The sequence below is a fragment of the Copadichromis virginalis genome, linkage group LG19 (assembly GCF_057382275.1).
Source record: "Copadichromis virginalis isolate Kocher_CV1m ecotype Utaka linkage group LG19, C_Virginalis_male_GT1.1, whole genome shotgun sequence".
In the NCBI taxonomy this organism is placed as follows: domain Eukaryota; kingdom Metazoa; phylum Chordata; class Actinopteri; order Cichliformes; family Cichlidae; genus Copadichromis; species Copadichromis virginalis.
Genome location: NC_140636.1, coordinates 27,676,541 through 27,690,451, shown reverse-complemented (window position 1 = coordinate 27,690,451; position 13,911 = coordinate 27,676,541). Strand labels below are relative to the sequence as shown.

The window sequence follows — 13,911 nt, the reverse complement described above, 5'->3', positions numbered from 1 at the left end:
AATTTAAAAAAAGAGTTTAAAAACAACTAAATTCCTTACTCATGCAGGCTTTCCTGTCCAATCTGGCACAGGCATACAGACTGCATTCTTGGCTCTGATTGGACGCGCAAAGGCGTGAGATATTTGCATATAGTAGGTTCCAGTGCAAGTCTGTGCATCCACAGGAGTCCTGAAACCAGACTTTTAACAGGAGGGTGATGCCTCTCTCTGGTACTTAACCATAGACATGTTTATGAGCATGAACTTTCGTGTTGTTGTTTTTAATACCTGCAAGTAAATTAAGCTCAATCTATTGATTTTAACACAAGGAAATGTTTGTTTTACACATCATCTAATTTGATGTGGTACAGGATGTGTCTCAAGCTGAGATAAAATGGAGAAATCTGGAAAGGAGCCAAAGCTAGAAAACAGCTTTCAACTTATGAACGCTGGAGTAAGAGAAAATGAAATGGATCGACCGAGATGCTGCATGAATGCAGATTATTTCTACCGAAGCCCAAACAGATGCAGAGAAATGAATCAAGAGTTTTGCGAGCAGAAACTTCATTTTATGCAGCATGTGGAGATGATCCAACCCAGAGTACCAGAAGATGGAAGAGAAATATCTTCCAGGATGAATCTACATCATCAGTCTTCTGATGACTGCTTTTCTCAAGGAGCGATGCCGAATGGCACAAAAAGAGAGTGCGGCTGCTGGGAATGTGGAGCAAAGCGTTGTGGAACAACTGAGCCTGCAAATGGAAACACAGCGAGGTAACCATGTTACACTTTTAGGGAGTAAAATACCAGCACACATTTGATTAGTTAAAGCATTCATTTTCAGAGGGGAGGATGAATGCGACGCTCAACCTCAGAGTGATTTAGAAGAGGAACTCGAGGCTCCTTTGCCGCTGAAAGATGACAACGAGTGGCAACACTGTACTCCCTTTTTACTTCCCCACCACGACGTGCATAGCTGCGGTAAGGAAAGCAGTTCTGTGATCTGTTGTGATTCTTTTATTTGTGTAATTAGATAAAAGAAACCTTGAAAGAGGCTGTGAATACTCTGTATGTTTGTAATACATATAGCTATGACACACCTGTAGGGTAACACTTCATAATGTGGCCTGCGACTAAGAGCACTGTTCCCCTGTAATGAAATGGAGTTTTAACGTATTTAATTTGAAATTACCAACATATACTTAAAGGTAAGTACACTAGAATAAGGGGCTAGCAAGTATGCTGTACTTCGGGGCATGTGGCTGTATTATGGAATGACTTAACCTTGCCTAACTTCTGAGTACTTTACAGGAAAGGTGTCAAACTTTATGCAGTAAGTAATTTTAAGTACAATGCAGGTAAAGTAAAGCAATTGAAAAATAGAAAAAACAGAAAAATGTAAAAGAAGTTTTAAATATTAGGATGAAACCTGTTGTGAATTTAAGGGTTGTGATTAGTATTTACTGTTTGAGGTAAAGAAAAAAGATGCTTATTTACTCTTGATTTTGAAAAAACTGCTTTTACTGAAACACTTTCAACAGACACTCCCATAGAAATGTTTAAACTGTACACAATGACCTTCGTCATATTATGAACTTAATACTCTGCAGGAGAATGGCTGTGTAATCTCAACCGATACCATCCTCAGTCACGTCACCTCTCTGCTCCTTTCCAGCACTGGACACCTCGGAATCAACCCCAAAATGGGTAAACACAGCTGACGATGTATTCAGAAAACAACATTTTTTACATGTATGGTATATTGATAAAGGTTGGCAAGATTATGTGAAAGATGTTGGTCTTCGTATATTTTTCTTTCTTGCTGTTTCAGGCTCCAGTTTCATGACCACTTTAAGAATAACATCATGGGAAGTGTCTCAGTTAACGTCCCTCACTTCTCACTTCCCACTGTGGAGGATGTTTCACGGGTCAGCATGCTGAATGTGGGCTCAGCAGGAGCAGAGGAGTCCGCTTCACATCCACACGGGAAAAGGAAGGGCATCCGTTTGCCCGATGAGTGCCGTGAGTCACTTTTTTTGGCACTTTATTGTCTCTGTAACAAGGAATGCACATTTAAGTGTTAACGGAACAGATTAATTAGTATCTTAGAGACATTTCGTCGCTAGCGCAGAAACTATCTACTTAGCACGTAAACTGAAGTAATATTTATTTGTATTGTCTTTATAGATTCACATTTAAAATAAAAAGCAAGCTCAAAATATTGTAAGAAAGCTAGCTTTAGGCTATATTTTTGATTAATTTTTCAAATTTATAATATAGGAATGAGTTACTTAGAATAATGAAGATATTTTTGCTGACCACATTTTTTTTATATACATTTTTTTTTTGTTTATTTTTAGAAATCGGTGACCCAAACCCAGTGGTAGCTTAATTATTTTCTCAAAATGTAATTTGATACCAAAGGCAGTCAGGATAAAGGTACTTCACCTATCTGATCATTTTTATTTGCTGCTGTTTCTTCTTTTTTGAAACGTTTTAAGTCACAGTTTGGCTTTGAACACTTGCACTAAATGAAGCATCAACAGCCAAACCAGTATGTAACAGTATAGCAGAAAATACAAGTACGCTTATATTAAGCTGACACTGAACATCCAGCAGACCCAGCCAGGCTCCACCATCAGCCAGCAGGCCTAGCCAGGCGCCATCATCAGAAATTCCGCTTCCGGGTCCCTCGTGGTGGCCGCCTCGTGCTCTCGCTTCAGTATGCCACCCAAGAAAGGCCCAACACCAGAGGAGGTTGAGGACATTAAAACCTCCCTCGGAGCGCTGTGCGGAGACGTGGCCGCAGTCAGGGCACAGCAGGAGCTGCTTCTGGGGCTTCTGGAGGAGGTAAAACAGCTACGCCTCCAAAATGCCGAGAAGGACAGACGGATCATGGATCTCGAGCGGCGGGTGGATGAGCTGGAGCAGTACACCCGTACGAACGACGTGGTCATCAGCGGTATTAAAATCAAGCCGCGCTCGTACGCGCGCGCGGTGGCCGGGAACGTCGGGGAGCCCAGCGACGAGGAGACCCGCTCGGTGGAGCAACAGGTGGCGTCCTTCCTCCAAAGCAAGGGGATAGAGATGGACCTGGAGCACATAGAAGCATGTCACTCACTGCCCAGGAGGAGTGACAGACTGCCGGCCATCATTATGAGATTTGTCAATCGGAAGAACAAGGTCGCACTGCTGAAACAAGGACGCAAACTGAAAGGCACGGACGTTTTCATTAATGAGCATCTGACACGAAAAAACGCAGACATCGCGAGGAAGGCAAGGCAACTGAAGAAGAACGGTAAAATACAACATACATGGGTAACAAACTGTAAGATTTTCATTAAGCTAAACGGGACACCAGAAGAGGCAAAAGTACTGATAGTGAGGAACATGGAGGATCTGGACAAGTATAACTGACACCAATGTATCAATTACACCAGGAAATGACATGGACACGTTGAAATTAGTTCTTCAACAGAAAGTAATTGATCTAGATTGTGAATATAAGGAGCATAATATAATAGATCCAGAAATAGATTCTGAAAGTAACTTTCTCTCTTCTTTTGTTAAAAATTGTAATTATTTCACTCAGGAACAATATGAAAAAGAAATTAACCTAGACGGGAAGCTCTCATTAATTCACTTTAACAGCAGAAGTATGTACTCTAATTTTGATTTCATTAAGGACTATTTGCAACAATTTTCTCGCCCCTTTAGTGTTATAGCCATCACTGAAACTTGGTTCAATGTCGATAAAGGAATAGATTTTTGTTTGAATGGATATGATTTAAAATACATGAATAGATTAAATAAGGCGGGCGGCGGGGTTGCTATATATGTTCATAACTCTATAAAATATAATGTTGTAACAACTATGTCTATGGCTATTGATGGAATTTTGGAATGTTTGACTATTGAGATTATGAATGAAAAAAAGAGAAATGTTATAATAAGTTGCATATATCGGACACCCAGTTCAAGTATTGACACTTTTAATGAATGGATAGAAAAAACGTTTGCTTCGGTGAACCAAAAATTACTATTTATCTGTGGTGATTTTAACATTGATTTGCTAAATCCAACAAGGTTAAAAGCCATTGATGACTTTACTGACACAATGTACAGCTTATCACTATATCCAACAATAACAAAGCCAAGCAGAATAACTTCACATAGCGCCACTATTATTGACAACATTTTTACTAATGTCATGGATTTCCAAATTAATAGTGGCCTGCTTGTCTGTGATATAACTGACCACTTACCAGTTTTTACTTTGTGTGACTGTGATTTTAAAAAAATAGATACCAAGATCATGATAGCAAAGCGAACAATAAATGAAGAAGCAATTCATGCCTTCAATTTCGATTTAGCACAACAAGATTGGAGTTCGGTGTATGAAGAGTCAGATGTGGACAAGGCTTATGATAATTTTCTAGATATTTTTACTATGTGGTACAATAAACATTGTCCTGTAAACGAACACATGACAAAGAAAAAAAAGATAAAAAGTCCTTGGCTCACAAAAGGAATTATTAATGCTTGCAAAAAGAAAAACAATCTGTATAAACAGTTTATCAAAGTAAAAACAAAAGAAGTGGAACAAAGATATAAAGCATATAGAAATAAATTGACTGATATTATAAGAACGAGCAAACAACTTTATTATAGAAGAAGATTATATGAAAATAAAAACAATATAAAAGGAACTTGGGATGTGTTAAACAACTTAATTAAACAAGGATCTTCTGGAACATCATATCCTGAATATCTTACTGATGCAAATGGTGAAAATCACAACATGAGTAATATTGTCGATGGGTTCAATAAATTCTTCATAAATGTTGGCCCTGAACTAGCAGCGGACATCCCGTGTCATAAAAATGAAAATATCAGTAATATAAAATCAAATCCCTTTTCACTGTTCCTCTCAGCTACAAATGAGCAAGAAGTAATAAATATCACATTAAAATGTAAAAGTAAGTCTTCAATGGATTATCATGACATAAATATGTCTGTAGTTAAACAGGTTATTCTGAATATTGCTAGTCCCTTAACATATATCTGTAATTTATCATTTCAGTCCGGTTGTTTTCCAAAAAAAATGAAAATTGCGAAAGTAATACCACTATATAAAAGTAATGACAAACACAGTTTTACCAATTATAGGCCTATTTCTCTACTGCCTCAATTCTCAAAAATTCTAGAAAAACTTTTTAATTCAAGATTAGAAAAATTCCTTGAAAAACATCAAATAATAAATGTTGGTCAGTATGGTTTCAGAACGCAAAGAACCACTTCAATGGCGATAATTGAGGCAGTAGAAGAAATTACTGATACACTGGATAAAAATAAATATGCAGTTGGTATTTTTGTTGACCTCAAAAAGGCCTTCGACACAATCAATCACTCAATTTTACTAGATAAATTGGAAAGATATGGTATTCGAGGGAAAGCTGGTAACTGGTTAAAAAGTTACCTAACAGGTCGGGAACAATATGTTAGCATAGGGCATTACCATTCAGAGAAACTTGGTATTACATGTGGTGTTCCCCAAGGGTCAGTGTTGGGACCAAAACTTTTCAATGTATACATAAATGATATTTTTGATGTTTCTCAAGTACTTACAACTCATACTGTTCGCAGATGACACCAACATATTTTTCAGTAGCGATGATTATACTGATCTTGTAATGACCGTAAACAGGGAGCTAAAATTAATAAAAAAATGGATGGACATAAATAAATTATCATTAAATATAAATAAAACTAAAGCAATGTTTTTTGGTAATTTAAAATATAATATAGAATTACCAATTATCATTGAAGGTGTACCAATTGATAATGTGAGTGAAAACAAATTTTTGGGAGTTATAATTGATAACAAAATTTCATGGAAACCCCACGTCAGACACATAAAAACCAAAATTTCCAGAAGCCTCGCAGTTTTGAACAAAGTGAAACAATTCCTTGATAAAGATGCACTTCGTACTCTGTACTGTACCCTGGTTCTTCCATATCTTACATATTGTGTGGAAGTGTGGGGAAATACATATAAAAATACAACTAATCCATTAGTCACAGTACAGAAACGAGCACTGCGTATTATTCACAAGGCTGGTTATCTAGATCATACTCACAAATTCTTTCTTCAGGCAAAGTTACTTAAATTCCAGGATCTGGTTAATTACAATACATCCATAATTTTGTATAAAGCTTTTACTAAACTTTTACCGGCAAATTTACAAACTAGATTTGAAATTCGAGAAAAGGTTTATAATGTGAGAGGCTTTGGAGAATTCAAATTACCCAGAACTCGAACAACCCGTAAAGGCTTTTGTGTGTCTGTATGTGGTGTGAAAATCTGGAACAGTCTGAGTTTACAATTGAAACAATGCAAAAATATTCATAGATTTAAATTTCTCTACAAACAGTTGGTCTGGTCACAGTATACTCAATGATGGGTTTTAGTGTGCTCTGTAATGTCTGTTCTCTTACCATTGCTGGTATGGATTCCAAAATAAAAAATAAAAAATAAAGTGTGCGTATGTATGTACATATATGTACTTGTGTGTGTAGATATATATGTATGTATATGTATGTGTGTCTGTTACTTGTAGTTATTACTGCCTGTTACCTGTGGTAATGCAATTTATAATTTATATATTCTGTATTCAGTTATGAAGGCTCTAATTGTTGGTTGCGAGCTGCCGCTTAGATGCTTGTATCTGCCCGGGGCTGTTGATGGGTCTGTATGCAATGATGGGCGTAGCTGCGGGAAGTTTATTGTTTTTTTTGTTGATGAGTGAGTATAGGGGTGGGATTTAATAAGTTTTCTTCGTCCCACTCCTTTTTCAGGCAAGTTTTGTTTTTTGTTTTGTGTATTTTATGTTCAATATAGGTATTTGTTGTGCCTGAAAATGAATAAATAAATGAATGAAATGAAAATGAATGAAATGAACATAAAGCTTTAAGATTCTGATTGTTTGGGTTTTATTATCTTGCCTCTTCTCAGGAAACGTTTTCATCACTTACTCTTCGGACGTGTCCTCAGAGATGGTCCCCTTTGTGGATTTCCTCACAAAGCAAGGTTTTCGACCGGCTGTAAGTTTCCACCCTGTGTACACTATCATTCTGTAATATCATTAAACACTTTGCTCACAGCACTAACCTAAATTTCACAGATTGACTTATATGACAGCTCCATTAGATGTATGGACGTCAACAAGTGGACAGACAGTTACCTTAAAGATGTAAGTAATTATGAGAACTGTGTGCGAAGTTATATTGTTACCATAAATTGCTGCAAGTATCTCTACAAGTCTACCTTTTTAATACTCCTTACTAGGCTACACTATTATTTGCACAGGTCTTGTAACATATGTTTTTCTATCTTATTTTTAAACTATGATTCTAGCTTGATAGTCAGTCTGCTTTCTGTTAGTGTTTATGTAGTTATGTGGTTGTGTGAGCTCCGGAGAATCTCAGATTCCCCCTGGGATTAATAAAGTACCCATCATCAAGATCAGCAAGTGTGTTACCCTCTATAACAGATAAAATGATATTTCATATTCCATGTTTTTGCTGTATCTGTGTTTATTTCAAGTTACTTTTGTATGAACACTGTCTTTTTATTCAGTGTCTGAAATTTCTGTCTGTTTTTTTTTTTAACAGCCGTTAACCCTTATTATTATCGCCATCAGTCCAAAGTACAAGGAGGATATTGAAGGACCTGCAGTTGACAGCCATGGTCTACACACCAGATATATCCACTCAATAGTGAGGATAAATCAGCAATGGAGGAAATACTCAAATACTGTATTTTAGCAGAGGAGTTAATTCTACACTGAATTAGAAAATGCTATTAAAATATTAGAGTTGTGATACTGCGCAAAAGTCTTGAGCCACCCTTAAATTATTTCATTTAATTTCTTTAGAGGGCCTTGAGCAATAATTCTCCAGGCTTTCTGAATGGCTTTTTTCTTTGGACATTCAAGCATAAAAATGCATTTAACTTGAAGGATGAACCAGCGTTATGTCTACACACGACAGAGAGCTTAGCAAAGAAACAATTTAAAATTGTATCTTTAGACACTTTGTTACAAACACTATGTCAAAACATAAGGACTAGGCTTAAAAACAGATCTATAGCAGACTCAAGGATTTATAATCCTTATATACATAAAAAAAAAAACGTTTTCACGTTTCAATGAATTGCTGCAGCAATTTCCAGTCGTCCTAGCAAAATATAAATAAATGGAGCTGACTCCAGACTTTTTCCACAGTATTGTTATTTAGAAGTGTTCAGTATGTAAAAGAACATTTATTCATTTTTTTCTTAACAGTAAGTTTTATGATTAAGTTCTTCATTCCTTTAATGTTTATTAATGTTTATGAACACAAAAAAATAATGTCATATTTCTTTACATAAATAATATGCAATAATGCTGACAGGTAAACTTAGAGTATTTTATTGTATATTTAATTTTGCCAGATGCAGAATGAGTTCATCCAGCAGGGGAGCTTGAATTTTAGATTCATCCCGGTTCTCTTCCTTTGTGCATCCCAGGTCAGAAAACATTTCCCATATTTATCCCTTTGCATTTATCTTATCTTTATTATATATATTTTTTTTAAAAACTGTGGAAAATCTCGACAGAAACATGTCCCAAGCTGGCTCCAGAATACTCGCGTGTACCGCTGGCCGCAGGACACTGAGGATTTGTTACTGCGACTGCTGAGGGAGGAGAGATACGTGGCTCCTCCTGTACCTGTGGAGCTCAGCTTATTCATCAGGCCTGTTACCATGAGCGACGCAGCTACACTGTAAACAAACAAACTGGTGTTCGGGCATGTGTCTGGGTTTAATGTTTCTGCTTTAAAAGCTACATTTTGCAGTAAGTTTATTTTACAAATCCACAGTTTGATCCAGTTTAAGTTGAGATATAAGCTCATGTTCCAAGTTCTATTTTATGTTAAGTGCTGTTTTTCAGATGACTCAATAAAGTTTTTTCCATGTATTTAGACACATTTCTCTGGTACATTTACTATGTAAACATACGCAGAATATATTATATAATAACTCTGAATGGCATTCCTACCAATGGTGTGGCTTATTTGCACAGGTGTCACCTTTTGGAGGTATTGGCCTGTGGGAGACTTTCTTGGAACCACCCACATACTTGTAAATGTCCAGATTACCTTCTCTCTCTTTGCAGCATCCCCCCCCCTCCCCCTCCTTCTCATTATTCACTCCACAGCAGTGTTTGCTAATCACAGTGTTATACACAGCGCTTTTGTTGCTATTATTTTTTTATATTTTCATGGTTGTTTATCATGAAAGCAATGTTCTTAGTTTAGCATCAGGATTAAGAGGGTGGCCTTTTTGTTGTTGTTGTGGTTTGGATTGGATTGCTCTTTTTACTGTGTGAAACTATCTAACTTTAATGAAATTATATTAAGACTGGCCAAACCGACCAATCTAAAATATATTTGAATAAAACAGAACAGACTTTATCCAGAACTTTGGGGTGCAAATCAGTCACCCTCCATCACTTTAGCTGCTACTCAGGTTTTTCAGATGTCCAATGTCAGTGGGATTTTCATTGTGGTGGTTTTTTCTCAGATGGAAAACATACTTAAAGTCATATCAATCATTTTGTCAGTATTTTATACAAAATGTCAATGCTAGCAGAGACCACTGAATTTAAGTAACTACCGATGATTAATTTATTATGTTCATGTGAAAAAAAACCAATACTGGAAATAGGAATTTTAAATAAGAAATGAACTTTAAGCTCTGTTGCCTTGAAGACACAAACCATGGATTCCGCGTTGCAGGTATTAAAATAAATTAAAATAAAAACCTGAACAACTGGAAGAAGCAGTTATGGAAAAGATTTAGGCCACCGGGGGGGAAACAATTCTGACTTCTTTTTTCTTTCGATGGCCCTAATCCTTTTCCATAAGCAGTTGCAGTTTTGGCTCCTGTTAACTTTTGTCAAACCAGGATCAGGCTACATTTATCCATGATTCCTATTAATGACCTCTTGCAGAAAAACATGCACTTGTGGACCTTTTTATGGACTTTTTTTTAATCAACTAGTACTAGTTCTGAAATTACTCAAAAGAAGCTGTTTTAACCTAACTTGAAGGTAGAAGGGGGGATTTGAAGGTAGTTTTCATCTGAATTGCCATTAATCGTGGGCCTGTGATTTGTTTTTAGTGGACAGAGTGCTGCAGCAGCCAGTAGGGGTGCTCAATTCAGCCAGCTGATCTTGCACACCCTTGAACGTCCAAAAAAGGTCTGCCAGAGCGGCTGGTGAGCAGAGCTCCAGCTAAGAATAACCTGTATTTTCTGGGCGGATAGAGTTACCTTGCAGCCTTCCTGCTCTCTGCACTGGCCTATACCCATGTGAGCCCCCAGAAACACTGGGTGAGATATTGTGCATTTCCCCTCACCCTGCCCAGCCCTGTGCTTAGCTTGGCTGATTCTTCCCCTGTGTCGCTTTACTTTGCCCCACTGTCCCCAGACCCCCTTTTTTAATGCTGCCTCACAGGCAGCTCCAAATTCCCCAACATATGTAGGCTTTCAATTCATGCTTAATTTTCCATTTTCTACTTTTTAAAACCTTGGACAAGTTCCACCTGTGGATGTTATGGGTAAGAAGACAAGGCTGTGACGGTCCAAGTGACAATGGAATAATTTACCACCTGGGACACTTTTTTTTTTTCCTGAGAAAGTGGATTCAAACTGGATTTACTGGAGCCGTCACCAGTTAATTCTTCATGAGGAGGCTTTGTCTCCAATTTAAAGTATCCTACCTGAGATAGTCTACACGTCACAATGGCTGAAGGTAGGGTTGTTACACCTCGGTCTTCAAGCACATCTGTTCAAATAAAACCTTTACTACAGCACAAAAATCCACAGTAATAAATTCTGCATAACAAATAAACGGCAGTGTTTTGATAAGTTGTGTCCTCTGACGATGATGTGTCGAAAGTTGGTTGCTATAAATATAAGCTATCAAGTCACCAGAGTATTCGCATTGCTCTCCTGTGACAGACTGCAGCTGCAGCTGACCTCAGCCAGGGTGGTAGACCTCAAGCACGTCAAAAGGAATATACATAAATAAATAAAAGTGTGAAAAAACACCTGCAAGTCCTGCATTCACAGTACTGTGTAAATGTAAGACACTCTTAGATCATGCTTAAATGTGCAAAAGTGGTGTTAGTGGAGGAAAAAAATCGTCTTCGTCTGATATATTAATGCAGAAGACTGCTGCTACTGATCCACCAGTGTCTATAAAGAGCATTTCCTTGTGACACTGTAGACCTGCTTTTCACTTATATATGTACAGTTTCTTATTGCAGTCAGCAAGTTTAGACAAGTGTTCCCTATTCTGTATGCCTTTGTGCTACTCTTTGAATCGTTAGCCGTTATTTTAAAGGCATCAAAAGCACTGTAGAAAGCTGATAACAATAAATAACCTGCAAAGCTTTATAATGCGCTCCAGCACATAGTCTTTTCTTATGAAGTGTATAGTGCATATTGGCTACTCTGTAAACAAAGCCAATGCTCATAATTACTTAATGTTATTACTTCAGTTATCACCAGTTTTAAAAAGCACATTTTAAGATCGAATGTTTTTGGGTTTAGGGTTTTTTAACAGCGAGTGAACTTGTTGTGTTTTCACAAAAAATGTAATAACACGATAGTTACTTAGAAAAATTGCACAGCTCTAAACGATGCTGTTGATTGAAGAGTTGAGTTTGCGTTTGAGAGGTTTTTTCCCCCCGTGTCCTACACGCTAGAAGCAAGTGGTCATGCATCGAACATTTTCAGAGTTCATTCAACTTGGACCTTGAGTGAAGGTCTCCCTGACGCCTGACATTACAGTAAATCAGTACAGATAATCTTACACTCTGTGCACAGCATTTAATGATGATAACACTGTTACTAAATGCTGCCTTGGGCATTTTTCACTGTGCTAAGCCAGTCTAAAGTGTGTCAGTACATTTGGAAAATGTCACTGCTAAAATTGGAGTGCCCTATCACACCATGACTTTTCTGATGACGTTTAACATTTCAGATTAATATAAATAATAAGGAAATAAAGAGACAGTATAGGGTCATGGTAAAGATGAAAAATTATATATATACAACTAATAATGCACTATGTGCGCAAAATGTCTTCCTGTCAGGGTTTGTCTTCATTGTGTAGATGATAAGACTTGAAAGGTTTAAGAAAATGGGCTTTTATTAAGACGCCAGGGCAAAATCATTGTTACGATGGTGAAATTACTGAAAGAGGGCGATAATATGACCGAAAAAGACTTACGCAACAATTGACAGATCTGATAAAACATACATAGTTTGCACACTTTGTAACAGAGGAACAAAACACGGAGAAACACTTTCACTGTTGTTAGGAGACATACAGAGATTTCACAGCTAAAAGTGTAATGTCAGCTCCCTCTGGTGGACAAACTATGCAAGTGTGCAAGTTCTTGCTACCAATCACTCATTATAGACAACAATAAATATGTGTACAAGCAGACATTTAATTGTTTTATCAGTTCTGATCCATATAGGTTTTGCACATGATCTGCAGTGGATATTTATAAAGAACTGAAACCCTTGTGGTTACTTTAGCAGTGCAAGAATATCAAACATTACAAGCACAAGAACAAAAGCAGAAAGAATTTGTCAGACTAACTTTTGTCTATTTATGTCTTCCACATATAGTAGCCAAATCAGCCTCCCACACTGCAGCCACTGGGTCCAGTGACGGAGCAGCAGCGCCACAGACGAGCTCTCTCAGATCCAAAGGTCTGGGGCTGCTCAACAAGGTGAAAATGTCTGTTGAGCTGCTGATTGCCCTTGCTGCTCTCCTGTCCTGGCTGGTTGTAGGTGTGGTGATGTTTGACTTTGTTGAGTACAAAGCAGTCCCCGGTAAGCCACAAAATCTAAAAGTGTATGTCCCCAAGTCTTTTAAGCCATCAGTTATGCAGAATCTGACCAACATGTTTGCTATCATCGTTAGACATCCAGCAGATCATAACGGACCCTGTCCAGGCCGTGAACGACGCCACTGATGAGTTATCCAGTCTGCTCAATAAGTTTCAAGGTAGTGGGGAATTTATCTTGGCACAGTTTTTATTTGTGTAAGCTCTCTAATGCATGACTTGCTGTACTTTTGCAGAATGCGCACCGGATTTAAGTGACCCCATGTCAGCTGCCAGATACGCAGCCGAGGAAATATCAGAAGCAAAAGATGGGTTTGTTCGATATTTGTCAGATGAAGAAGGTATGACCGCTCACTCCTACCAACACAAGCAAAAAAACAAAAACAAAGACTGCTTAATAAGTACAGAATAATCTTCTGAAACCACAGGGAACTTCTACCTCAGCTACATTGACCCTGTGGTCATTGGTAGACAAGCTTTCCATTCAACGAATGACTTCATAGGTGGAGCACTGGGTTCCTTCAGGGACACACTGTGTGCTGTTGTGGATACATCACTGGAAACCATAGAAGATATTAAAAAAGGTATGTAATTTATACTTGAATCCTTTTTCTACTCAAGACTGTTTTTCTCTTGTTTCACATACAGTTAATGAATGAATAAATCTGTCTTTTTTTTAAATACTTGAACTAAACTTTAACTCCCTTGCTGGTTTGTAACATTATTAATTAATGCAGAATGTACTTACAAATGCACTTACTTTTCTATTTCTTTTCCATTCAGGAAAAACTGATCTTGGCTATATTGACCCTGTAATGATAGGCAGAGGTGTCTTTAATGCTACTAATGAGTTCATGTGTGGAGTGGCGAGCTACATCCAGGATGTGCTCTGTTCCATACTGGACACTACACTGAATGTAGTGAAAGGTATTTGCGCTCTCTCGTTTAACCCATAACCTCTTA

At 37.6% G+C, this 13,911-nt stretch overlaps 2 protein-coding genes across 5 annotated transcripts in view; both read left to right on the top strand.

Moving 5' to 3' along the window:
- The first annotated feature begins 170 nt into the window (after positions 1–170).
- Positions 171–9,005, top strand: LOC146686329 (uncharacterized). 3 transcript variants are annotated; one of them, XM_085441467.1, is made up of 10 exons: positions 171–210; positions 351–753; positions 824–960; positions 1,590–1,686; positions 1,811–2,001; positions 6,995–7,083; positions 7,164–7,232; positions 7,654–7,758; positions 8,474–8,548; positions 8,639–9,005. In XM_085441467.1, the coding sequence occupies exons 2-10, from the start codon at positions 374–376 to the stop codon at positions 8,807–8,809; spliced, it is 1,314 nt and encodes a 437-aa protein (XP_085297593.1). In that variant the 5' UTR covers positions 171–210; positions 351–373; the 3' UTR covers positions 8,810–9,005. The 3 variants fall into 3 exon arrangements, with proteins under 3 accessions (XP_085297593.1, XP_085297592.1, XP_085297594.1); XM_085441466.1 differs by having other exon boundaries at positions 179–753; XM_085441468.1 differs by lacking the exons at positions 171–210; positions 351–753; positions 824–960; positions 1,590–1,686; positions 1,811–2,001 and adding an exon at positions 2,611–3,277.
- A 1,386-nt stretch (positions 9,006–10,391) lies between these two features.
- LOC146686327 (uncharacterized) overlaps positions 10,392–13,911 on the top strand; it is a 30,688-nt gene continuing 27,168 nt past the window's right edge. For both annotated transcript variants that reach the window (XM_085440855.1, XM_085440854.1), the window contains exons 1-6: positions 10,392–10,835; positions 12,728–12,934; positions 13,026–13,109; positions 13,185–13,289; positions 13,377–13,532; positions 13,732–13,875. In XM_085440855.1, coding sequence (XP_085296981.1) covers positions 10,826–10,835; positions 12,728–12,934; positions 13,026–13,109; positions 13,185–13,289; positions 13,377–13,532; positions 13,732–13,875 — 706 coding nt within the window. In that variant the 5' untranslated portion in view covers positions 10,392–10,825. The remainder of the gene's footprint in view (positions 10,836–12,727; positions 12,935–13,025; positions 13,110–13,184; positions 13,290–13,376; positions 13,533–13,731; positions 13,876–13,911) is intronic.